The 25,068-nt window shown below is 60.8% G+C and overlaps 1 protein-coding gene across 7 annotated transcripts in view; it reads left to right on the top strand.

Moving 5' to 3' along the window:
* The window catches only part of CABIN1 (calcineurin binding protein 1), a 150,893-nt gene extending 126,439 nt beyond the window's left edge, over window positions 1-24,454 (top strand). For all 7 annotated transcript variants that reach the window (XM_025474719.3, XM_049101520.1, XM_025474720.3 and 4 more), the window contains 8 exons: window positions 10,384-10,547; window positions 11,396-11,492; window positions 12,417-13,091; window positions 14,415-14,489; window positions 17,270-17,552; window positions 22,328-22,492; window positions 23,615-23,826; window positions 23,933-24,454. In XM_025474719.3, the coding sequence (XP_025330504.1) occupies window positions 10,384-10,547; window positions 11,396-11,492; window positions 12,417-13,091; window positions 14,415-14,489; window positions 17,270-17,552; window positions 22,328-22,492; window positions 23,615-23,826; window positions 23,933-24,076 (1,815 nt within the window). In that variant the 3' untranslated portion in view covers window positions 24,077-24,454. The remainder of the gene's footprint in view (window positions 1-10,383; window positions 10,548-11,395; window positions 11,493-12,416; window positions 13,092-14,414; window positions 14,490-17,269; window positions 17,553-22,327; window positions 22,493-23,614; window positions 23,827-23,932) is intronic.
* Window positions 24,455-25,068: the final 614 nt, after the last annotated feature.

Here is a 25,068-nt window from a genome sequence, read left to right as displayed (position 1 = left end):
AGCCGCTCTCCCGCCGCCGGCCCGAGCAACTTCGCGGCGGGCGGCGCCGAGGAGGAGCAGCGCGGGCCGCTCCGGGGATGGTGAGCGGGCGGCCCGGGTGGGCAGCGGCGCCCGGGCGCGGTGCTTCCCCGGCTATAAATAGCCGCCGTGCGGGGGCGGGAGGACGGTGTCGGCGGGCCGGGAGCGCCCAGTGCTCGGGGCCGAGCCGGGCCAGGACCTGCCCCGCGGCGGAGGGGCGCGGCGGGGGGGGGGGGGGGGCGCACGCAGGTGGGGCCGCGGTGGAGGGGCCGGGCCGGGCTCCCCCCGCGCACTTAGTTGTTTGTCGCTTCTGCTTTTCCCCGGGGCGGGGGAGGGGAGGGGCAGCCGGCGGTTCTGGGGACCCGGTGTGCGACGTCTCGTTTAGCAGAAGAGGCTGGGAGCGGGCGAGTGCCAGCTGCAGGCAAATTGCAGGCTTCCCCGGCCCCTGCCTGTGCCGGGGACTCATTACCTGTGGATGGCGCGGGGAATCCCTTGCCCTCGGGAGCCCAGCCAGGACCGCTGGGCGGGTGAGGGCAACGGCGCCCCTGGCGGTTTCGGTACAGCCCTGCGGCCAGAGAGGCGGCCCGGTGGGTTTGGGTTCGCAGTGGAAGCTGCAGGGCTTCCTGCCCCCAGGGGTGTTCAGTCTAGCCTACCTTTGGCTGCGCCGCCAACCCCAGGCCTGGCGCCGGACAGTGGCTCCAAGTGCTGTGCGAGGGGCAGGGTCCTTAGCTCTTCAGGGCACCAGGAAGATGGGGAGTCATGGCCTCAGGAGTCCTGAGCTACCGCGCCAGCTGTGGGACAGGGGCCACCCTGCCAGCCTCGTTCTGTCTGTCATGGGGACCAGTGGGGTGCAGTGGGAAGGGCAGAGTAGTCTGAGTTTTGCTGTAGTTTCAGCTCCGTGCTGGCTGTGTGCTCTGAACAAGTGTCTGGTGGTGCGCTCCGCACTGACATCCCGTGCTGGAGAAGCGGGACAGGCGCGCCGACAGTACCATTGGCCCCTGAGGCTCACGGCTGCCAAGTGCAGCCCTACACACCCTCTCCAAGTAGTCTTGCCGTTTGGGAGGCTCATATTGGGTTTGCCCACGACAGGTGTCTCCCTAAGACTTCAGAGGGTGCTGATATACTCCCCAAGACTACTCCAAACCTGAGGGCCAAGGGTCCAGATTCTGTCCTGGCTCAGCTTGGTGTTGGTCGAGCTGCCTCGCTGAGGCTAGACGGTGGAACGTTTTTCTGCTTCTCTGAGGGGAGAGGTCTTAATCTACCCCAGCACGTCTCCCTACTGAGGGGCTCCTTTGCTCTCTCCAGCTCCAGCCACATGCATGAAAGCAGGTCCTCATCTGGAAGCAGCGTGCTGCCACAGCCCCAAGCCCACTGCTCCTGGGAATGGGATGCCAGCAGGCTGCCCGCCCTCGCCTGCCTGGAGCGCTGAGTCACCACTGTACCCATGCCTGGGGGGGGCGGGTGCTGCAGGAATCCCTCTGCCTGGGGAACGGATTCTCCTTTGGGTGCTCACAGCATTGTGTTTTTTTGTGAACAGGAATGTTGGGGCCGAGCAGCCCTGGGAGGCCTGTTCACTTGTCATACTGTGGCATGGCAGTCAGGGCCAGCTGGGGACTAGGAAGGCCCAGGATGATGGACCCACCCCCACCCCCCAGCACCACACACTTCTTGTCATAGGTCAGCTGCCCAAGCCCCGCTGCTGCACACCTACTCTTTTGTTCCTTTTGGGGTATCCATTCTAAAGAGAAAGAGAAAAGATCTGTGGGGAAAGCTGTTCAGTCAGCCCCAGGTGCTCACCAGGAGGAGACTGGGTGGGTTTGGGTACACCGGTGGGGTGATGTGCTGTGGTCATTTTAAATGACAAGAGTTTGGTTTGTTTTTTTTAAAGATTTTATTCATTTATTCATGAGAGACACAGAGAGAGGGGCAGAGACACAGGCAGAGGGAGAAGCAGGCTCCATTCCAGGACTCCGGGATCACAACCTGAGCCGAAGGCAGATGCTCAACCACTGAGCCACCCAGGTGCCCAATGACAGGAGTTTTTGGTGATACAAAAAGATATCGGTGTTCTGTTTACTGAATTAAAACTTAAGATAAAAATTATAAACTTGAAAAAAATTCCATCCTCCTTTGTTCTCCTGCTCAGGATACTCCAGGCAATAAGGTCAACCCTAGGGGGTTGCCCATTTTCTCCCCATTTGACAGAGGCTCCTCCTCTGGCTCCTGCTTCGTCCTGGCTTTTCTCTGGCTTTCCCTGAATACCGCTCCCCGAAGTCCTTATCGTCTTAGCCCATTACTCCTCATACCAAGCAGTCCTCCTCTCCCCTCACCCTGGATGGATGTGTGTCTATCTCTCCCACTAGCAGGGACCCCGTCCGGTGGGTGTGCCTGACCCATCCACGGGACCCCTGGCCCCTGGGATGCACTTGCCTTTGTGCACAATTGCCAGGCTGATCTGCCCTGGGAGACCCAGTGGGTGCTCTGGAGCAACTCCTGAGTTGAGCCTCTCCAGCACCCAAAGGGGATTCACCTGGGGCAGAGATTCTCCAGAGCCTGTTTAGGCCTTGGTTCATGCTGGGGACTCACTCAGAGGCACCTGAAAGCTGCACAGAGATTGAGGGGACTTGGAGGCCAGCATTTGTGGCTTTGCCCTGGAGCATTCCTTTCCTGAAGGCTGTTCAGGGAGGCCCATGGGCCCACATCCCTGTCTGCCTAGCTTGACTCTCATGTGGGAGGGTTTCCCTTCCCCTACTGGAAGGCTAAGCTCTGTTCCAGGGGCCTGAGGTGCCAGCGAGCAAGAGAGACGCAGCTGCTCCTGCCCTCCCCTGGACAGCTCAGAGTCCAGGAGGCTGTGGCAGGGCAATCTTGGAGTCAGGTCCTTGGGACTGGCTACTGATCTCAAGAGCTAGCCTTTATAAGCACCCTGTGCACAGCCCCTGGTCAGGTAGGGGAGGCCTGAGAAGGCCCCAGGCAGATGTAGCCCTCTGGCTGCAGCGGCCTAAGGTGGCCTGGAGATGATCCAGCCAGCCACCTGCCCAGCTGCCCGCCTGCTGCCTCAGCAGACTGAGTACCTCTGAGTCTCCCACAGTGCTCTGGGAGAGGCATCTCACTGCCTTTCCCTGCTTAGTTTTTCCCCAAGGTACCCAAGCCACCTCCTTTGTCACCTCTCTGGGTGCTCCCAGGGGTGGTAACTCTCTCCTGTCCTCCTGCTTGAGCCTTACCAGGTGCTGCAGCTGGGCATGACTCCACTAATAGCAGAGTAGGGAAGGGATGTCTGAGTCCCATGGGTAAGGCAGCGGGGGACGATAGGAACCCAGCGGATTTCTGGTCTTCCAGAGGCTGGAGGTCATGTCCAAAACAGGGGCTCAGGGGACTAGGTTATGAGGTCTCTGAGGCACTCAGAGGCCACTCACTCCCCATCCTCTGCCAGCAGGTGTTCCAGTTCCAGCCTCCCCTTCCAAGGGGGGTGTTCTCAGGTCTTCAAAGGCCTTGGCTCAGAACTGAAGTGATTTTGTATCACTGCTTGGCTCTCTGATTCTGTTTCTAGTCTGTAAATCACAGATCACATTGCTGACCTCTTGTACCTTTGTAAGCATTCAGCGAAGATGCAGGGAGAGAGACCTAAAGAGGAGGAGTCTGGTCCCTGCGTCTGGTCCCACACCAGGTTGCTGGGTAGCTTCAGGCAGGTTGTCTGAACTCACTTTTCCCTTCTGGAAAATGAGGGGTGGGTTGATTACACACTTGGACAGTCCCTGCCCGTGTGAGTGTGGGATGAATCAGAGTCCACACCCAGTCCCCATGGCCTGAGCCTCGTCCACTCAGTGATAAGCCCATGCCCGGGGTCTCAGTGTGGTTTAGATGGAACAGAGGGTCTGACTGGGCCACACCTCCCACCTGCCTCCTTCTCTGCTTTGGCATTTCTGAGCCACTTGCTTCCCTGGAGGAGCCTTTGCCTGTGCCCTTGGAGTAGAGGAGGCCCCAGCGGGATCATGAAGGTGACAAGGGCATCCGGGAACCCCAGAATGACCTTGTGGTGTACTGTTAAGAATGACCTGAGCAACAGCCCCTCAGAGGGCAGTTGGAGCTACTGTGAGAATCAGAACTGTATCTGGATCTGTGGATTTGGGCTGCCAAGCTCAGAGTTGGTTCTGAGCCATGGGAGGAAGCTGTATTGGCAGCCCTGCTGGTGTGCAGAGAGACAGGGCTCCAGGAGTATGGATAGGCAAGGCCCTCCAGCCCACACTGAGGCAGTAAGGGAGGTGTGGACTGGCCAGCTGATCAGGAATCTGGAGAGAGAGAGGAGTCCCTGCCACTCCAGGAAGAACAGACTACGGTGTGCTGGAGACACCATGAGCCTTAGGAATGAGCACGACCTTAGCCTGGCAGCAAGGAGCAGTGCTCTATACAAGGGGGCAACTGCTTTCCATCCCTGAGGTACCACCACCTGCCAAGATTTTGATGACCAGAGACCAAGGCCTCATGGCCTTCCTGCCCAGGCATCAGCCTCACCCTGCTTTCCAGGCCCCTTTGTGAGTGGACAGTGTGTTCATGGGCAAGAGTGCAGGGTGGCCCAGCAGCACCCCACCTCTTCCACCAACCCATCTCTCAGCTCATCTAGGAAGGTCCCCGACCATGCTGGCCAGCCCCACCCTCCATGAACCCCCAGGCTTGCCACAGTGTGGAGCTCAGCTCCTAAAGCTCTGTTTCCTTAAGAGCAGCAGGAGGATGCCCAAGTCTCGAGGCTTGGGAGGGTTTGGTAACTTGTATCAAGCGCTCAGCCCAGAGTCTGGGGCTCTATGAATTATTCAGGTAGTTATAGTCTGTCTCAGTGACCTCATCTGCCAGCCAGGAGCCTGGAACCACTTGGACAGGTTGAGGGTCGGCTGAGATGTTCCCAGAGGAGCAGCATGTGGGTGGAGCTGGAAGCACCGTCCCCTGTTTCTAAGTGCTCTGAGGCTGCTGCTGTGCACCCCCAACTGCCCACAGTTCTCCCAGCAGGCATCATCCCAGGGAGGAATGAGTGTGTGCCTGCGCTCTGGCAGAGGGAATCCTGAGGTGCAGCCAGAGCCACGGGACAGGAGGGCAGCTTGGTGGGGTACAGGGGAGAAGTAGGAGAGGCCCTGAGTCATGCCCCTCCGGGTCCCGCCCGGCACCAGTGCTGCCTTCCTCCCTCAAGGGTGATCCCCATCACAGACCCTCTTCATGGGGTCCCTGCTGCCCCTGGCTCCTATTCCTGCCCTCACTCCTCTGCAATCTTGCTTTGGCCTGTTCTCCAGCCCCTGAGTGCAAGCATCCCTCACGCTGCTCCCAGCTGCCCCTCCCCTCGGGCACTGCTGCCCACCCCCGTCTCACTAGGCCCCTTCCTCCTCCCCCCTCAGATGCCTCCTGGCGTATCCCCAGCGCCCTCCCAGGGGCCTGTGCATGTGGCCCCTGCTGCTGCAGGTGGGACCTGGCCATACCCCTCCCTCTCGTGCACAGACATCCCTTGCCCAGTGCCTGTCCCCTCCCTGGGAGCTCCCTGGTTCTGGGAGAGGCTTCACAGCAGGCACAGCATGACAGGGCTGTCTTCTCCTGAGGGGCAGTATGTGGGAGTGTGCTTTGGCTTCTTCTCCTCCGTAGGGGGTGCGGGAAGTGTCCCACTTGTCTTGGGGCTGCTGGGATGGGGGGGGGGGAGCCCTGGCTGCAAACACAGAAGCCCGGCACTGCCTGCTTAGGCAGAAGGCAGAGTTGTTGGCTTACTTGCCACCCTGCCAGCTTATGACTCTGCCTGGTGGCTGCACGCCTTCAGGCCAGCTGTCCCTGGAGGCTAGCTGCATGTCTGCAGGAACCTCCCCAGGGCTTATGGTGTCTGTGATTCCCTTCCGATTTTCTATGGACTCTCTGCCTGATTTGTGTGGTCTTCCATCCTTTCTGAAATAGGTGGCGGTATGTTATGGCTGCGCGCACGTATCTGGAAAGGAAACAGATTAATAGGGAGCCCTCATGTGAAAGGCGCCAAACCATGCCCTGGAATGCGTGGTTACAAAGTAGACCTGTCCTCACCGGGTGTGTCCTGGCCCTGTCCCTCCTCAGGGATTGGCCGAAGCCCTTTGGGAGTCTGGCTCTCAGGCATAGGGACCGTGCTCTGCCCTCAGTGTGATCACAGACGTGTCCGGCCGGTGCAGAGGCTGCTCAGCCAGGCTGTCAGTCAGTCGCTGGTGGAAGGTAACCCACTGGCCCGGACATGAGAGGGCGTCCACATGCGTTCTGGGTTTGGCTGCCATCCAGCAATGGGGCTTGGGGTGCAGTGCCCCTCAGCGGGCCTCGGGTTCCCACCTACACAGTGAGCAGTTTCAGCCAGCTAAGTGTGCTTGAAAACGTCCGTGATCGTGCAACTCTGAAGCCACCAGATTTGTCAGTGCCTGCCCGGGAGCATCATCCCGGGAATCAGGAATGGGGGCAAAAGGAAGGGTAGGGGTGGGAGAGGCAATTCCAGAGGGTGAGGTGGGCAGGCCAGCGGTGCCATGGTGTGATAGGGAGCAGGTGACAAGCAGACCCCTGCTCCCATCCCTGCTCACTGTGCATCCGGAAGGTGTCTTATCTGTGCACTGCCTTGCTTCACCGAGCAGATGACAGCCCCTGCCTTCGTCTGATTGCCGGTGGGGCTAGCGGTGCCAGGCTACCACTCACAGTCCCAGGTTGGCCCATTTCAGGGGGTGATGCAGTGAGTCCTCCAGAGAGGTTTAGTTTAGCATGCTTACTGGCTTGTTTTGGCACATCCCCATCCCTCTTGCAAGAAAAAAACTAAACAGGTAATTGCCCTGTGTCTTTGGTTCTAGAACTTGGGGTCAGGCAGGGTGAGGAAGATGCCTGGGCAGGAAGGCCACGAGGCCTTGGTCTTTGGTTCTAGAACTTGGGGTCAAGTTGGGATCCCCTCTCTGCAGGGGTGCTACCCATGCCCCCCACCATCTGCCAAGTATGCTGTGGTCACCTGGCCTACCCTGCAGAGGGCCAAATGTGTCTGGCATCACCTTCTTGCCCTCCCCCACCCCATGCCATTTTTCAGGAGAGAGGGGAGAGCTGGCCCTTATCCTATCAGGAGCCTAGAGGGGTATGCCTCCAAGCAGCCCAAGGTCCTGCCTGCCCTCAGTGAGCGTGTTGCTGACTTGCCATCATGCCTTTCGGCAAGGTGGAATGTCCCCCTCCCCCGCCCGCCAGTCCCCCAGTGTAGGGCTCATGTGCACACCCAGAGCTCTCAAGGACGTTCATTTCCAGTGAGTGGAATTATTTCCCACCTACCCTGGAGATCTCCAGGATGAGGGGACTGGTGGGGAGATGGAAGAGCTAGGCTTCTGCAAACAGGAAGCTGGGCACCTTGCTTGCTCTGCTAGGTTTACGTCTGGCCCCTGGGGACCTGGAGCTGAAACAGACCGGCCCCCATGTAGGATGCATTCCCAGCCACAGGCCTACCCCTGAACCTAAGTGGTCCTGCCAGAGATTTACGAGGGCAGCAAGCCAGGAGGGCTTCAGAGAGGAGATGACATCACGGCCAGGTTTGAGAGGACACAGGAGAGCTGGCTGAGTAGAGGAGGTGAGAGGGCACCTGAGAAAGTAAGAAGCATAAAATTCACGGCTCTGTAAGGGGTTGGGGGTGGGCATGGTGAGTCAAGGGAGGAGGGGTGCAGAGGCCAGCGAGGCTCAGGCTGCAGCTGAGGTAGGTGAGGGAGCTAGTTGTCAAGGATATAAGAGGAAGGATGCAGTCACATGATCTTTTTCCTAACTTGTCCTTGCCCAGGCTAGGTGGATGGATTAGGGGCAAGAGTGGAAAGAAGAGGCAGGATGAGATCCAAGCTGGGGTGGAAATGTTAGGAGCACAAAGTGCAGGCTTGGGTGTCAGGGAGGGATGGGGTGTGGGAACAATCCTGGGGTCCTTGCACAGCACAAGAAACCTTTTCTAACAATTTATCAAGGATGAAATGGACCACCTCTGGAGATACTGTGCTCCCCAGATGTGCAGGCCGAGGTTGGTGCCCACTGGTCAGGTTATGGGGCCAGGCATCGGGAACCATGTACCCCAGTGCCTGGAGCCTCTTGAGGCACTGGCACCATATCAGAGGCCCCCATGACCCTTGCCTCTGCCCACCCCACAGCCAGGCTCACCCCGAGTCCCTGGCAGGCCTATCTTCAGACCTCCTCCCCTACCCCTGCCTGTGCCCTGACTCAACTGACGTGGATGGCAGGGATGACATGGGAGGAACAGGGCCGCTTACCAGGGCAAGGTCCAGAGAAGTCAGCACCCTTCTCCCATAGCCACCCTCAAACACAATTTGGAGGAACAAATATGAGTCTTCCATTTGTCCTCCCTGATTGCCCCCCGAAGAATAGCAGGAGACCCTCCACCCTCAGGTGCTCATACGACAGCTGAGAGAAACCTTCTGACCCCAGATGCCAGGGAAGAGGGAGGCATTTAGCGGAAATGCAGGGTCATTCTGTACCCTTACGGTTGACAGTGCAGAACAGAGTGCACTCCTCTGTGCCCTAAGGAAGAGTAAGATCTGGGAGCGGTGGGGTCACACCCAGCTCCCCGACTTGGCCTGTGGCCTTGGACCAGCCCGGGTACACGCCTGCGGTGTTTCCGCACATGGTCGGGCTGTGTTTCTGGCTTTCTCCCTCTGCTGTTAGGTGCGGGAAGGAGCCAGAGGCCAGCAGCAGAGGGCTGGAGCAGATGGTGGGGGCTTCCCTCTGGGCTGGTTGGGCTTGTCTTGACTGTCCTCAGAGCTGTGGGCATGGCGAGGGGCCAACTCTGGGGCTGCCCCTCATGCTGTGTTACCCTGAGGGAGTCCCTGCTCATCCCTGAGCTTTGCCCTCCCTGGCATAGCTGTGCGAGCCCGTAGTGAGGAACACGGTGATGTTAGCAGTGCCATGGAAGAGCCAGGCTCTTCTTTAATTTTACACCGCTAAGCCTGCCAGGCAACAGAGATGGCACCTTCTCAGCCACTGCTGTCCATCTGGGGCCAGGGTGTCAGAGCCACACTGCCCAGACAGCTGCTCAAAGTGGTCTGTTGTCCTCTCAGGTGGCAGCTTTTCCTGAGCTGCTGCAGAAGCCACCTGGGCCCAGTGGGAAGATAACAGTGTTGGTGTCTGTGCCATGAGTGAGCGTGGCCTCAGCCTCCTGGTTTGGTCCAAGCTGGGAAGCAGCTGGTGCCTTGTTTGGCACTGCCTGGGATGAAGGGTGGTTACCAGCCTTCACACAGGTACCCCCAGCCTGCTTGGGAGGTAGGGGTGTTGTGTCCAGTGTGAGCCCAGTGACCCAGTGTGGAGGCTGTGGGGGCTTGGAGCTATGGGTTATGGGTTTTAGGCTCCTCTCTTGCTTAGTGGCTCAGGGCTGGGGGTGCCCTGACTTCCCTCCTGGGACTGCCAGAGCCTGGAGATAGTCACTGAGCACCCACGGGAATAAGGCCCTGGGAGTGGCACCCCCTGGGAACCCTGCTAGGGGCCCCAGATGGAGGAGACAGCATTGCTCATAGCCCTGTTCCATTCTAGGCAGGAATCTCTCTAGGGTGTTGGCTGCAGGGAGCCAGCTGTGAGCCAGCCTGCTTCCAGGCCCCCAGAGTCCTGCCCCAGAGACATAAATCCTAGTCCAGGCCCCACAGCCTTGGGTTTGCTTCTGTCTACCTGTAATTTGCTCCCTTGGTCATCCTTTCCTCCACTATGCCTTGACTGGACCGAGTATGTCTCAGACCCTGTGCTGGGTGTGGAGGTGCTGCAGGGAACCAGACCTAGAGCTGCTGATGAGCAGGGTGCCCAGTGCAGCGGTGGGCTGAGCACGGACTGAGGGAGATGGTGGCAGGGCTCCCCAGAGCCAGCCCTGCACCAGCTCAGCCTTCAGACAGTGAGGTTGGTGGCCGAGAGGTGGAGGAGGGAGTCCCGGGCGGAGTGCACACCGGACAAAGGCAGGTTGGAGGGAACCTGGGCATCCTGCGAGCTCCGTCATTTTCAGCCCAGCCCTCCAGTCTCTGGGCGTTGTTCTGGGGGAGTGCACGTGGTTGGGGCCAGCACAGCTGCCAGAGGTTCATGGTGGCCACCTCTTGACCTGTCAGTTTCGTTCTAGGAATTGGTCCCATGGCTGAATCAGCACCTATGCAGAGGGGCTGAGGTTCTGGGTTTCCCCCACGGGGTGCATTTGACTAGGCATGACCTGCATGTTTCCTGTTGGTGACGGGTCAAGTACATACGTGCCACGCTGCCGTTCAGAAGAAGCGAGTGCAGGACAGCGTGCGCGTATCCTTCGTCGCCATCTGCAGGGGAGGCCGATTGGGGTGGTCACGCTCCCTTTCCGCATGGCACGGCAACCCCCTCACATGCCCTCTTCCGTCCGTCTCACAGGGCATCTGGCGGATCCCCGTGGACGAGATCGACCGGCCGGGCAGCTTCGCCTGGCACATGAACCGCTCTATTGTGCTGCTGCTCAAGGTGCTGGCCCAGCTCCGGGACCACAGCACCCTGCTGAAGGTGTCCTCCATGCTGCAGCGGACCCCGGACCAGGGCAAGTGAGTTCAGCTGTCCAGCCCGGTGTGCGCTTGGCCCTGAGGGCAGCTGGTGCCATCGTGGCTCAGGGCGTGAGTGCACCCACCCAGGGCGTCTCTGCTGGTTGGGAAGCCTAGACCAGCCCTTCTTTTCAAGGGCTTCTCTGTCCCACTATCTAGACGACACCCTTGCCCTGTGGACCCTGGGGCGAACAGAGCCTGTAGACAAGTTACCCTTCCTTTCCTTCTGCTTGCCTTTAGCTTGGGGCTTTCAGGGTGCTGTCAGGTTGTGAGGAAAACAGGTCTCCAAATGATACCTTTTGGTATCCCGCCCAGGTGAAGGCAAGTAATAACAGGCCAGATAACAGGTAACCAGGGATCCCTCTGCCAGACAGGGGAAAGGGTAGGCTTGAGGGACATCTGCTGCAGCCACTGCTTGTAGGGGTTGTGGGGGATCCTGGGAGACGTGGTCTGGCCCATGTGGGCCAACCGCTGTCCTCTGCACCTGCCCTGCTTTCCCTTCTCTCGTCTCATTCACCTGTAGGAGCAGGGGTGGGGCCTTCAGCCAGGGTCTGGGGTGCACTGAAGACAGGCTTTATAGAGGGAAGCCAGAGGCCCCCAGCTCTCGCTTGGCCCAGCCCTGCCTACCCTGCTCCCAGGGCTCCCAGCCAGATCTGGAGGACCCAGGACAGTCTATGCTGGGGTGCCAAGGTAGGGGGCTCAGGGAAGGCTTCCAGAGAGTGGACCCAGGCAGGAGGGAGGCCAGGGGACCAGCAGGTGTTCTCGGGGCGGGGAGGAGTATGGTCCACCAGCCAGTGCCGTGTGGCTCTGAGGCTCTGCTATCTTCTCCGGCCACCCCTGTGTGTCTGCAGGAAGTATCTGCGAGATGCTGACCGCCAGGTCCTGGCACAGCGGGCCTTCATCCTCACTGTGAAGGTGCTGGAGGACACTCTGAGCGAGCTTGCAGAGGTATGCCCGCGGCTACTGTCCTCTCCCAGGCGGTCGCCCTGGCCCTTCACTTAACTGCCATGCAGCAGGTCCCAGTGTCCCCAGCTGTGAAGGAGCACATTCCTGCCTCCCCGGTGGAGAAGGTCAGCACAATAAGGAGGTGGCCAGACAGTGAGATGCTGGCCTGTCTGGGACTTGTGGTCAGGGAGGGACAGTAACAAGCCTCACTGAGGCTGCTACCTGAGCAGTGTACCCCCACCTGGCAGGTCGAACCCAGGGTCGCAGCAGCCCTGATACTGAAGCACATGGTGGGCTTCTGATGGGCTGTGCGGGACCTTGGATTGCATCGGGCACACCTAGTCCCCTTTCACTCTCTGAGGTAGGCACAGTCCTTGCTTCCTTTCAGAGCTAAGCACCTGAGGCCTACGAGGTTAGGTCACCACCCTAGCAGGAAGGGCCATAGGGACCTGAGCCAGGGCAGTGCTGCTGCAGTGCCCTTTGCCCAGTAGGACTAGCTGGGCTATGGTGCAGGGGCTCAGGGTAGCGCCCCCTGAGACTCCACCCAGGCTGCTGTGCATAAGGGACACATCAGAGCCCAGAATAGCATTCAGCTCTGTAGCAAGCATGTATGGTGACCCCTGGCAGGTTACCTCCCTGTAAGATGCGCAGGACTGCCATAGTGCCCTCATTCAGAGGAAGGCCATCAGAGTACCAGCCAGGCCTATTCTTCTGGAGCAGCACCGCCTCCAGTGCCCCGTCAGTCCCTCTCCAGGCCGGAGGAGCAGAAAGGGAGAGACTTCCTTAGGCAAGTCTCCAGGCCCAGCCTGGGGCAACTGGCTGATGGGCAGACCAGAGTGGCCTGAGATGGGGACTCCTGACACCCAGGCGTGCTTTGTCGTAGTGGAAGCACAAAGACACAGTCTTTTACCTTCGGTTTTCTCGTAGGGGTCAGAACACCCAGGGCCCAAGGCCTGTGGCCTCCCTGGAGCCAGGATGACCACTGACGTTCCCCACAAGGCCAGTCCTGAGGATAGTCAAGAGGGCCTTCCCCACTCCAAGAAGCCTCCTCTGGCTGATGGCTCAGGGCCAGGGGCCGAGCCAGGGGGCAAAGTGGGCCCTCTCAACCACCGGCCTGTGGCCATGGAGGCAGGAGACAGCACAGACCAGGCCGGAGAGAGGAAGGACAAGGACAGCCCCCGGGCAGGGCCTACTGAGCCCATGGACACGGGTGAGGCCACTGCTCGCTGCTCAGACTCCGAACGGGCACCACCACCACAGCCAGGCCGTCCCCCAAGGGACCGAGGCCCTGAGAGCCGTCCCACTGAGCTGTCCCTGGAGGAGCTGAGCATCAGTGCCCGGCAGCAACCCAGCCCACTCACACCAGCCCAGCCAGCCCTGGCCACTGCCCCTACCACCACCACTGGGGCCAGAGGGGGTGGCCACCCTGAGGAGCTACCCACACGGCCCAGCCGAAAGAGGAAGCTCCTGGAGGACACAGAGTCGGGCAAGACACTCCTGCTGGACGCCTACCGTGTGTGGCAGCAGGGCCAGAAGGGTGTGGCCTACGACTTGGGACGCATCGAGAGGATCATGTCCGAGACCTACATGCTCATCAAACAGGTGGGTGGCTGCGGGGCAGGCCTGGCGGGTCTCTTCTCATGGAAGGTCCTTCTCAGTCTGTCCAGGGGTGCTAGGGCCCTTGGGGGATGCTTGTTAGGTGTCTTTCCCACCCCAGCCCTGCTGTTGGCTTTCCTACATTTGAGGTTTTCAACCACGAGCATGTCCAGTCATCATGTTTAAGTATGGAGTGATTTTGTCAACTGTATCTCAAGAGAGTTTGGGAAAATACACAAAAAAAGAAAACAAAAAGGAGAAATAGTGAGCTTGGAAAACTCTGTTTTCGACTTTAAAGGAAATTAAACCATTTGCAGAAATCTTATCAAGTTCAACACAGGGAGACGGAAGGACCCTTGGCCCACTCCAGTGCTCTGGGCACGCACGTCCTCAGAGACTGTTGTTCTGTCATCTGGAGGTGGCCGTGGTGCCCTGGGACGTGAGGAGGCTCTGCACTCTTCTTATTTATTTTTTAAAATACATTAGATGTGTAGCTATTTTTCTATTTAAAATGATTTCTGGGGCCCCTGGGATGAGTCTGAGTCCAGTTCCCTGCTCAGCGGGGAGCCCGCTTCTCCCTCTTCCTCTGCTCTCCCCCTGCTTGTGCTCTGTCTCTCTCCCTCTTTCAAATAAATAACATCTTTTCTTATAAAGAAAAAGAAAATGAATCCCACACGAAGTACCCCCAGAACTGCAGCAGCTGGCTCAAAAGAGGTGCCCATCCTGATAAGCTGTTTCTGCCCAAATTGTGTCTATTTGTGGTACCACTTCTAAGAGTGGCCATTTTATCACCCCCTCACCAGCATCCAGGATTAATTTAACCCTTCTTTGTTTTCCTTGTTGACCAATTAGGAAGAACCCGGCCTGCATTCCCCGCTGGTGGAGGTGAACCCTCCCCCACCCTCCCACCCCGCACCTGCCCCCAACTGGCTGCTCTTGCCGCCCGGGCCTGGCCTGCCTCCCTCACGCCCTGCCCGCTGCTCAACCAGGGCACCCCAGTGCCTCCCTGGCCTTGCTGCCGTCCCGCTGCGCCTTGGGCTCTTGGCCTCTGGGTCTGTCGGACCTTCTCCTGCCCCAAACCTCAGACTCTGAAAGGTCCACCATCCCACTCGATTGAGGGGCAGGGTCTGGCTCCGACCGCCAGCCTCAGCCCCTGAGGACAGGGTAACATGGCCCTAGACGTGGCGTTGACCAGACCAGCCTGGTGCAGAGCACAGCCACCCGTGCCCGTGCCTCCCAGGCAGCGCGGGAGGGGTCCTCGTGCTCCAGGGCTGGGCGGAGGCCAAGTGCCACCGCCTGGGCCCTTTGACTGAACATCTCCTTGCTCAGGTGGACGAGGAGGCTGCGCTGGAGCAGGCCGTCAAGTTCTGTCAGGGCCACCTCGGGGCCGCTGCCCAGAGACAGGTAAGCAGGACACAGCGCGCCAGCCTCATTGTATGGGGCCCGCCCCCGCTAAGGCCCCGGCGGCACGCTAAGACGTGAGTACACCCCAGGGCGGGCTGTCTGGGGTCAGCGTGGGCCGGGGCAGGTGCACAGGAGGCAGCTGAGCTTGGGCCCCCAGGAAGCCCCCTGTTCCCTGGTGGGGAAGACCCTGGTGGGCCCAGCCCCTGGCTCAGTGTGTACAGCCTGGGGGGCCCTCATCTCAGCTACCCTTTCTGCAAATGGGAATGTCCTTACCCAGCTGACCTCCCCCGGGAAGGTTACTTCATTCGGGACAAAGGTGGAAGAAGTGATGTGGGGCTGGGATATGAGTGGGATAGGAGCAGAGCGGAGAGGGCAGGGGGTTTATTCAGCAAGGGAGGGAGCAAGACGGCCCCAGGCTTAGGGAAGACTCCCTGCTGTTGAGTGGAGAAGGTGGGCTGGTGCAGGGGTGCAGTGAGCCTGAGATGGGTGGGTCTGAGATGTCAGAAGGGCGGCCAGTGGGACTTGGTGACAGGGAGAAGGGATGAGGCCCTCCCAGGCTCTGGCCATTGGATCCTCCTCTAAGGAAGAGGTCTGGGTTGGAGCCCTGGCTGTTGATACCCCCGAAGCCATCGGTTTGGGGCTCAGAGGCCACATCTTCTGAGGAGTAGTGGGACCAAACGGGTGGGGGAAGGGCTGAGGGAAAGGGGTCCTCCTGGGAGAGAACCAGCTCAAGAGGAGGCCCATAGGCAGGGTCTGGCCAGCAGGGAAAGGGGGCACCAGGTCTTGAGCCAGGAGGGTGGCATTGCAGTGTCCTTGTTCAGTGCCAGTGGGGCATTTCTGCAGGAGTGACCTCTGGGCCTGGGTCGTTGGGTCAAAGGATAGATATTTGCCATTTGAATAGATGTGGCCTCTCGTCCTTCCAAGGGTGGCCCAACAGCCCCTTCCCCAGCAACACAAGTGAGCAGGCCTTGGCCTCCCATCCTCGCCCACACACAAAGCCCTCTCTGGCATTCCCGTGGAGAGTACCTCACAGGGAGTCCTGAGGCAGGAGTCCTGAGGAGGACATGACAGTAGGTGTCCACCTGCAGCCTGGGGACTCGAGTCCCTGGTCCCCTAGCAGGAGCCTGAGAGGAAGCCTGGATGCTGAGGGTCTGAAGACATCCAGTTCAATCATGAGTGGGCTGTGGGCGCACCTGTGGGCCTGATCCCCCAGGTGAGGGCCAGAATCCCAGGGGAGACGTGCCCCAAGCCACCAGCATTCCTCATCACTCCATTATTGCCAGAGGAGCTGGAGTTCACGGTGCAGCCACTGTGGTTCCTGTGGCCTGTGTGGCCCTCGCCACAGCCCCTGCTACATGGGGCAGGAGTAACCACGCAGGGCCTCAGGGCAGGACTTCCCCTCCTCTGCTGACGGGGAAGGGGGCAGGTGGGCAGTGACCACTCCAGACAGAGGGCCGTTTCTGATGCAGCCTTTAAAAGGTGCTTAAAGTGATAGAACCACACTGGACAGGAAACACCCCAACACCTACTTTCCCTGTCCTGTGGCAAAAGGAGGTGTTAAGCTGGCAGGAGCCAAGGGCAGGGAAGGGTCTCATTTCTTAGATGAGAAGATGGAGGCCCAAAAAGGACCAGCACCTGGCTGGGGCCTGGCTCGCCTCTGGCCAGGTCGGGGAGGGGGCGGCCATGGGCCCACTTCCCCCGCCCCTCAGGGAGGCTCTGTTTTGCTGGAAGCCTGTCCCAGTTGCCATGGCAGCCCAGCACACACCTGGAGAACGCTCTGGACATAATTGGAGGCTCTGTGCTATCACCGTGGCTGAGGCTGGCTCCTGGCAGCCCATGCTTATCCCACGGCAGAGTCTCGGGGGCTCTCCTGGACCCCATGAATCTGGGGACAGGACATTCAAGCAGAACAGGTACCAGAAGAAGCAAAGCTCCAGCGGTGAGCCAGCTGCTCCCCAGCACCGAGGTGCCCCCTGCGGGTGTGAGACCACCCTGCACTTGGAGCCACCCGGAGGGCTTCCACTGTCCCCGACGGGGGCTGGTTCGGATAGGACCGTGGACCCTGGGCTAGGGGTCTGAGGGCTGGGGCATGGCTTTCATACAGGGACCCACCTTGCACCATGCCCTCGGTGAGCAGCAGCCTTCACGCCATCCCGGGAGCATGGGCTTTGGGTACAAAACAGAGGGGCCTGGTGGCAGAGGGGACTGTGTGGAGGAAGATGAGGAGGCCCCAGTGGACCTGGCTTGCCTAAGAATGGAAGGCTTGTGGCGAGAACTACAGACACGGCTGCAAGCCAGGCTGTCCAACACCGTGGCTTTGGGGCTAGTTTTGAACTCAGGGAGCTGACTCTTGGTGTCACCTCAACACTCTTGAAATGGTCCCACTGGTGGCCCTTGGGAAATCGCTCTCCAGGCCAACTTTGTGTTACTACAGTCCCCACGTCGGGCACAACGACCCCCTGCCCAGAGTCATGCTCCTGTCAGGGTGGCATCCAGGAGTGGGAACATGAGGTCTGTTAGCCCCAGTCCCTGTGCTGAGTCCCTATCAGCAGGGCCTGGACATCCTCCCAGGGAGAGGCTGTGGGTCCCCAGCAGCTTTCTAGCATTGCAGAGTCCTGAAGGGTTGCCCTGGGGGCTCTCTGGCAGCATGGGGGACTCAGGGTTTGACGCCATGAGGGCATGTTGGCAGGCCCAGGCCCAGGCCCAGGCAGGTGTCCTATGGGATGGTGAGGGCCCTGGGCTGCCGAGCTAGCCTTCTTCACCTCCTTTTGTCCTCACAGGCTGCAGGGGACACACCCACCACCCCAAAACACCCCAAGGACAACCGGGAGAACTTCTTCCCAGGGACTGTGGCCCCCACAGCTCCTGACCCTGCGCCGGCTGACGCTCTCCAGCGGCCCAGTGACACTCACACCAAGCCTCGCCCTGCACCGGCGGCCTCCTCGGCTATCATCCCCTGCCCTCCTTCAGCGTCAGCTTCCACACCAGACCTGTCCAAGGACCCTGGGCCCCCCCGGCCACACAGGCCGGAGGCCACCCCCAGCATGGTCTCTCTGGGCCCAGGTAAGTCCCATCCCATCCACTAGGCAGTGAGGCCTGAGCTGGGCCCAGGCCCCTGCCACCAGTGGAAGCAAGTCCTGCTCCTTGCACGGAGAGTGAGGGCAGGGTGGGGTGAGGCCAGGTGACCTCTAGCCTGGTGGTCCTTGAGAAGCCCATCCTGGGGGCCCTGGAGGGCAGGGGACACAACCTGCTGGCATGTCCACCACTCACTTAACCTTCCTCTCATCCAGAAATGAAAGTGGTGACAGCAGTCCCCTCACAGGGGTGTCGTGAGGAGGGAGGGAGCCAGTGCTGACATCAGGTGTTTATGTACTTACGTGTGTTGCTTTCTCTTATGGCAAGTCTTGTGATGAATAGATAAATAGGGATTCTGAAGAGAGGGCATCCTGACTTTGGCTTGCTGGAGACCTTACAGGCCCTGAGCCATCCCTGGACACCTGCTGTGGTTGGGGGCATCCTGCACAGTGCCCCCCACCCCTCGTGGGCCAGCCAGCATGGGCAGGGCAAGGCTGGTCAGTGGGCTTGTGAAGGAATGGGGACAGGGCCATGAGCTCCATCAGCCAGAGGGAGCCCTGGTTCCTTCTAAATCCCCAGATGCCCTTAGGAACGGCAGCGCACAGGCTGGGGCAGCCGGCAGACCAGGAGGGCAGACAGGCCTGCAGCTTTCCGGGGACTGGGCACTGACCCTGCCTGCCCTGCCCTGTTGCTGAGACCAGCCTGCACCCCTGCGGAGGCCCCACACTGGCCCTTTGCTCCTGCAGGCATGTCTGTGCCTGGTCACGGTCCCATGCAGCCTTTTGGCCATGCAGCCTTGACTGTGTCCTTTCCTGAGACATCTGAATGTCAGACCTGAGAGCAGCAGCGGCCGTGAGCAGGGTGCTGCTCTGCACGCTGCTGGTCTGCCCGAGGGAGTGGCAGCGCTCCCTCTCTCCGCTCTTTCCTACAGCACAGGCATCAGGCGCTGAGATTCTCCCTGATGCCGGTCCCCAGTTTGTGTTGAAGATCGTGGAAGTCTAGGGATCCTCTGCCCCACTGGGTACAATTACACCGGTCATGACCCCACGACATGAAGAATCACTTCCCTTAAGTCTGCTCCTGCAGCCATTTGTTCTGAGGGGAGCCCTGAAGGTTGCAGGACAAAAAGCAGCCCAAGAGCTAGAAGTGGTGGTTCCACCACCAGGTGACCTCGGCCGCCCTGCTTCCCTCTGTGTGTCTGCATTTCCAGCACACAGCGTGAAAGATGGAGGTGATGCAGATTCAGCACAGTGCTTGGCAGACGGCGAGCGCAGCCGTGGCACGGATCCTGGCGGTGGGGATCTCGGGGGAGCAGGGACAATGGGAGTCCATGGCCCAGGGAAATCGCTCACTCCCACGAAGACCTGGCTCCCCCAGGGATCACCCCCTCTCACCGTAGGATGTCTTGGCCTCCACCTGACTCTCGCCCCCTGATCTCGTAGCCCCTGGGGAGCAGGAATTCAGGAGTGTGTCAGGCTGTCATCTGGTCATCTGAATTCACTCAGGTTGCCGGCAGGTCTCGGGTTCTCCTGGGTTGTTGGCTAGCTAGGAGGCCTCAGGTCCTCTGCCGTGGACCTCTCCATAGGCTGCTGAGGGTCCCCACGCCGTGGCTGCTGGCTTTCCTCAGGGCCCAGGGTCTGAGAGAGAGCACTGGAAGGAAGCTGCACTGTCCTTTATAACCCGATCTTGGGAGTGAGTGACCATCATTGGCGTTGGCCACGCACGATGGGTACAGGGCGGGAAGTTTCCTCAGGATGTGAGTACCAGGAGGCGGGGCCCGCAGGCCACCTGAAGCCTGCTGCCTTCCTGGCCCCTCCTGCTCACCACGCCCAGCACCAAGCGGGCCCCAAACTGTGATTCGCGGTTTTTCCCCCTCTGTTAGATCAGTGGAAGATCGTGTACTTCCCAGTGTTATTCTTTGTCTTGGAGAATTGATCCTTTCTTATTTCCTTCCTCCAAACTAAACTGAATAGCCCTTTGCTAGGATGGAACACTTACATGACATGGGGGTTGGGGGGCGGCCCTGGGTCGAGAATACGGGATACATAGACCTGACGCTGATGGGCCAGGAACACAGCACACTCACTGACTGGCCTCCCACACCACACGCAGAGTGACCTGCCGGCTTCTTGGTACTGCCTCAGGATCTGCAAGCGGACGGTGTTCGGCTGGCTGCCCTGATGGTCCCCAGAGACCACCTCCCACAGCCTCCAGAACAGGGAGAACCTGGAAGGGGCTGCACAGCACGTTCTGGTTCCCCAGATGTGACAGGGTGGCCTGGTGGTAGGGTCTGCATCTGCCTGCCCTGGGCCCAGGGTAGGCCTGCCCTGCAGAGGTGCCCAGGAGCTAGAGGGTGTACAAGCTGGGAGCTGTTGCCAGAGACAGCGCCATAGGAGGTTGCAAGCCACCTGGGAGAACAGGCTGGGGACAGATCCTCCTAGAACACCATCCCCAAGGTGTGAAGACGGGGAAGGCAGCCTCAGAGGAAACCTTGACTGATGTCTCCAAAGTGGACAGTCCTGTTGTGCTCCTCCCCAGGGTGCCCCTCACTCAGGCCTTCCAGCTCTAGCAGTGGCTGACAGGGTCCACTCCCAACTTATCCCACCTCCTGTGGCCCACAGATGGGCAGGAACACTCTCAAGCTTCCCTGGTCACTAGCTAGGACCTCACCTATCCACCCAGTTCATGCTGACCAGGGCTGCTGGCCTCATGTGATGGTTGCATCCCCTTGGGGAGCTCAGGGTCACTTTTGGGCATCAGCGGGGCTCCTAACCACATGTCCCCAATCCCCACCTCTGTTGGGTGTCTGTCCACCACAGGCCAGGACCTGGTTTCATGCTAGAATAGTGCCAGGCCCATGAATAAGAGTAGGGAAGTAGATCAGGGAGGAAGAGTGGAAAGGGCACTCCAGGCCACGGGACCAGCTTGGTAAGGAAAGTGCCTGGCTGAGCAGGGCACTGCCGGCCAGGGAGTCGGGCAGGCCGTAATGCCGGCCTCATGCCATTTTGAGAAGCCAGGAAGAGTCTGAGTCAGGTCTGGCACTTCCAAGACACTGGTCCTTGGGGACCTGGTGCCCAGGCCGTGAGTCTGCCCCAGGGAGGAGGGAGAGTGGCCCAATGGCACAGGATTCCAGCCTAGCCAGGTATTTCCCACTGACAGAGAACCTGAGGCCTGGGGAGCCATGGGGTCCATATGGCCCTTCTTTAAAGGCTGGGCCTCCCGGTTGATCCCTCCCCCCTCAGGTCCACCTGCAGCCCGCTTCACAGGCCCCAGGTGCCCCAGAGGGGAGGGGGCTGCTGGCCTAGGGAGCACTACTGCACATGCTTGGTGCGCTCTGCTAGATGCCCTTGCCCCAAGCGTCCCTTCTCCTCCTGGTGGCCCACCAATAGGAAGGGGCCTGCAAAGGGTGGACAGTCCCCTGGGGCAGGAGAGAGCCAGCCTGACACCTGGCCCCTCTGAGGGCAGCCTCCATCCATCCTGCCAGCCCCAGGCCCTCCCTGCACCCTGTTCTCCCCACACTCCATCATGTTCCTGTCCTATAGATACCTGTCAGCCAGGAAGCCAGCTGCCCTCCCAGGGCACCCAGGCCTCAGGGAACAGCTGCACGAGGTTGGGCACAGGCCGGCAGAGCATTACCACCTATAGAAAGGCCTGGAAACAGATACCCACTGGGCCTACTTGCTGACTGTGTGCCCAGCCATGGTGAACCGAGTCCTGCCCCAGTGGCACAGGACTCCAGCTGTGGTCCCTGTTCCCCGGGTCCAGCAGGGCAGCAGGAGGAGTCTTCCAAGGTGCTGACCCTACCTGGTCATAGTGTAGGGTGCTTGACCCTGGGACAAAGAGACTGTGACTGTGACTGCCAAGCAGTGGGTCCTGAGGAAGGGAGGGACTGGCTCGTGGCATGGGCAGCCAGGAAAGGCTCTGTCCCCCAGGAGCGGAGAGCCAACAGGCAGGAGGCCAGGCTACTAAGTCACCCCATCTTTGTCCCTGTCCCAGGAGCTCTCCTGCCTGGCCTGGGGGGTGGGGAGGGAGGCTTCTCCTGCTGGAGAAGTGGGGGAGTGGAAGGCAATGGCCACCTTGGCCTCAATGAGAAAGAAGAGAGGAGGAAGGTGAAGAGGGAACGTGAGGAGGCCTGGATGCAGCAGGAGCTGAGGGGTGGCTGCAGGTGGGGCCCGGGGGGCTGGGAGCCCGTGGACCGATGCTGACTAACCGCCTGGCTGGCGGCCACAGACGCAGCGGGCACCCTTCGGGCCCATCAGGCCTTGGCTCAAAGGAGGCCAATTCCCGGCCCCTGCCTCATGCCAGGAAGGTGTGGCCTGGCGGGAGGCACAGTGCCAGCACACCACTCCATCCACTCGTCTTAGCTAAGCTGGTTTGGTTCTAGGTCCTGACCGTGTTTCTGAGTGCCACTCCCACAGGCTAGAGGGGAGAGCCTGTGAGCCCACCTCCAAAGTCCCGCGATGGTGTTTGATGGGGCTGGGGGCCCCACAGTCTCCGTGTGCCCCTGCTGTGTCAGGCACACTGGGATCTCCGGTAGTGAGCTGCCCCACTAGTGTCCACCTGGGGGGTGAGTGGTTTCCTGCCAGTACCAGCCGGGCCCCACCCATGTGACTGTTCTCGAGAAGCCCCCTGGCCCGCCGGTGGAGGTGGCGGGCTGCCTCGGTGCAGGTCCCCTGCCAGGTGTCCCAGGGCTCAGGAAGGAAGGGCCCTGTCTTCCAGGCTGGATGAGGATTGTAACTTGCAGCCCTCCTGTGTCCCCACAGAGGGAGAAGAGCTGGCAGGAGGGGCGGAGGGCATGGGCTTCCCGCCCCAGGAGCCCCTGCACAGTGAGCAGGTGAAGACTGTCCCCGAGAGCCCTTCCGCAGAGCCGCACTGCTGGCCCACAGAGCCCGCGCCCCGGACAGGCGCCGAGCCCACCTGCAGCCAGGGTAAGGCGGGTCGGGAGTAGCTGCGGGGGCTTCACCTGGGAGGGCGGGGGGGGGGGGGGGGGCACAGGGGGAACAGCTGGCGGAGCTGGGCCTAGGGAGCACCCAGGGGTGGTGAAGCAGAGGGGAGCGGCCTGGGCTGGAGAGAGGGGAGTGGAGAGCCCCTCACTCTACCTCCAGCTCCACGGAGACCAGCCAGGGCAGGCAGCCAGCCCAGCTGAGGCTGCTTAGTCCCGGAGAGGAGCCCCCCCAAGTCCGGGCCAAGGGAGGGGCTGCCGTGTGGAGGGAGGAGTCGGGGCAGGCAGCAGGCGGGCCAGTCCGGCCAGGCCGCTGCCCGTGTCGCAGTCACCGTGTGGGTAGAGCCACTTCCCAACTAGCCAGCCCCCTCGGGGCTTCCTCAGGTTCAAGGGTCTCACTGACCCTACTCGGGACTGGAGGGCCTGGTGCCAGCCACATGGAGCCAGGCAGGGCCCCGAGTAAGCCCTGTTCCTTTTAAAGCCGTGGGGACCTCGGAGGAATGTGGAGACCGGCCAGGCCGACCCCGTGGCTCCTAACTCTCAGCTTCCTGGAGGCCGCCAGCCCCGGAACTGCTGCCCCAGGCCCCGGGGATCTGCAGCCCTGCAGCCCTGCAGCGGGAGGGGAAAGCGGGTACCCCAGGGCTGAGTGACTGGCTGTGGCCCCCCGCGTCCTCCCTACGGTGTGGACACCGGCAGGACATGCGTCCTAGGGCTGTTGCAGGGACGCAGCAGTTCATGTGTGCGCAGTGCCTGGAGGGCCTTGCAGAACCCTGGGGAAGCTCCAGGGCTTGCCTGTTGGCCCTGGGCTCCCGCAGTGTACCGGGCTCCTCAGGGCGTCCCAGTCCCCTCGGGGGGTCCTAGTGCCCAGGCCCCACAGCCCAGAGCCGGACCTGGGCAGGCAGGGAGGCAGACGCAGCCGGAGGCCTGGAGCCTGCCAGCCAGCACACACCAGAAGGCCAAGAGAAAGCGTCCTGGGTCTGATGCAGTAGGAGGCGGCGTCCTCGGTTGCCTCTGTCTTCCAGAGGGGAAACTGAGGCCCAAACCAGGGAAGGGCAGGCAGGCCCAGGAGGCCGTGAACAAGGCTCAGTTCCCGCGGTCCACCCCACAGTCACCAGCTCCAAGGTGCCCAGCAGTGCGAGTGCCCAGCCAGCCGAGGGCCCCCCCGGCAAGGCCAAGTCGCGCCTCCTGCCCAGCATGCCAAAGCTGGTCATCCCCTCGGCCGCCACCAAGTTCCCCCCTGAGATCACCGTCACGCCGCCCACCCCAACTCTGCTCTCACCCAAAGGCAGCATCTCGGAGGAGACCAAGCAGAAGCTGAAGGTGACCAAGGGTGCCGAGTGGGTGGCATGGGCGGGACGTGGGCTCTAGGGGGCCCTGGGCCAGGCCGGGGCCGCCCTGACCAGTGCCCTGCCCGCTGTGTGTGCAGTCAGCCATCCTGTCCGCCCAGTCGGCCGCCACCGTGAGGAAGGAGAGCCTGTGCCAGCCGGCCCTGGAGGTCCTGGAGACCTCGAGCCAGGAGTCCTCCCTGGAGAGCGAGACGGACGAGGAGGATGACTACATGGACATCTGAGGCGTGGCGCTGCCCCCGGGGTTGCCAGGCCCACGCGGAGCACTGCCCCCCACGCAGAGCCCGGTCTGCCCAGCCACCGCCCCTCGTGGTGCCCCCCCCCCACCTGGGCCATCACCCTTCCCACCGCATGGGGGCCCGGAGGGAGCCGCGCTTGGCCACGGGGAGATGCGCAGCTCGCACAGCAGGGCTGGCGTCCTTTTCTATGAAATGTTGACTTTGTATAAATGTCCACACGCCCAGCCCAGGTGGCCGTGTCCGCACCTGGACTCCCGGATTAGCCGGGCTCTCTGCCTGTGTCACAGTGGAGGGGTCGTTTTGGGGTTGGGCTTGCCCCACTCCCGTTTTTTGGTTTCTTTTCTAATAAAGATGGAACAGTTATTTTTGCCTCTTTGTTCACCTGAACCCAGGGCCTTCCGTCAGCCAGTTGCTGTCCCGGGTTTCTGGGCCCTTCTTTTTTTTTTTTTTTTTTTTTAATTTTTATTTATTTATGATAGTCACAGAGAGAGAAAGAGAGAGGCAGAGATATAGGCAGAGGGAGAAGCAGGCTCCATGCACCGGGAGCCCGATGTGGGATTCGATCCCGGGTCTCCAGGATCGCGCCCTGGGCCAAAGGCAGGCGCCAAACCACTGTGCCACCCAGGGATCCCTGGGCCCTTCTTCCTGTTGGTCAGGGGCCAGCCCTTGGGGATCCCAGGAGCAGGTGGGGGGTTGGGGCGGGGGCAGGGGAGCCAGTGGGGAGACGCGAGTACAGGCCAAGCAGGGCAGATCCTCTGGGTGGGGCTGGAGCCAGGCCTAGAAGGGGTCTCCAGTGTCCCATCAAGGACTCAAGTGCCTGGGGGTGTGCCCCTCTGGGGATGGGCAGCGGCCGGGGGAGGAGGCTGCAGGGCCAGGCAGGGTCCAGGCCTTGCAAGGGCTCTCTCTGATGGGGACTGGCGCAGGGGACCCTGAGGGGCAGGGGCAGTGTCAGGAAGGGGGTGCTGGCAGGAACGGTC

Source organism: Canis lupus, chromosome 26 (assembly GCF_003254725.2).
Source record: "Canis lupus dingo isolate Sandy chromosome 26, ASM325472v2, whole genome shotgun sequence".
NCBI classification, from domain to species: domain Eukaryota; kingdom Metazoa; phylum Chordata; class Mammalia; order Carnivora; family Canidae; genus Canis; species Canis lupus.
This window is presented reverse-complemented; position numbering and strand designations above follow the sequence as displayed.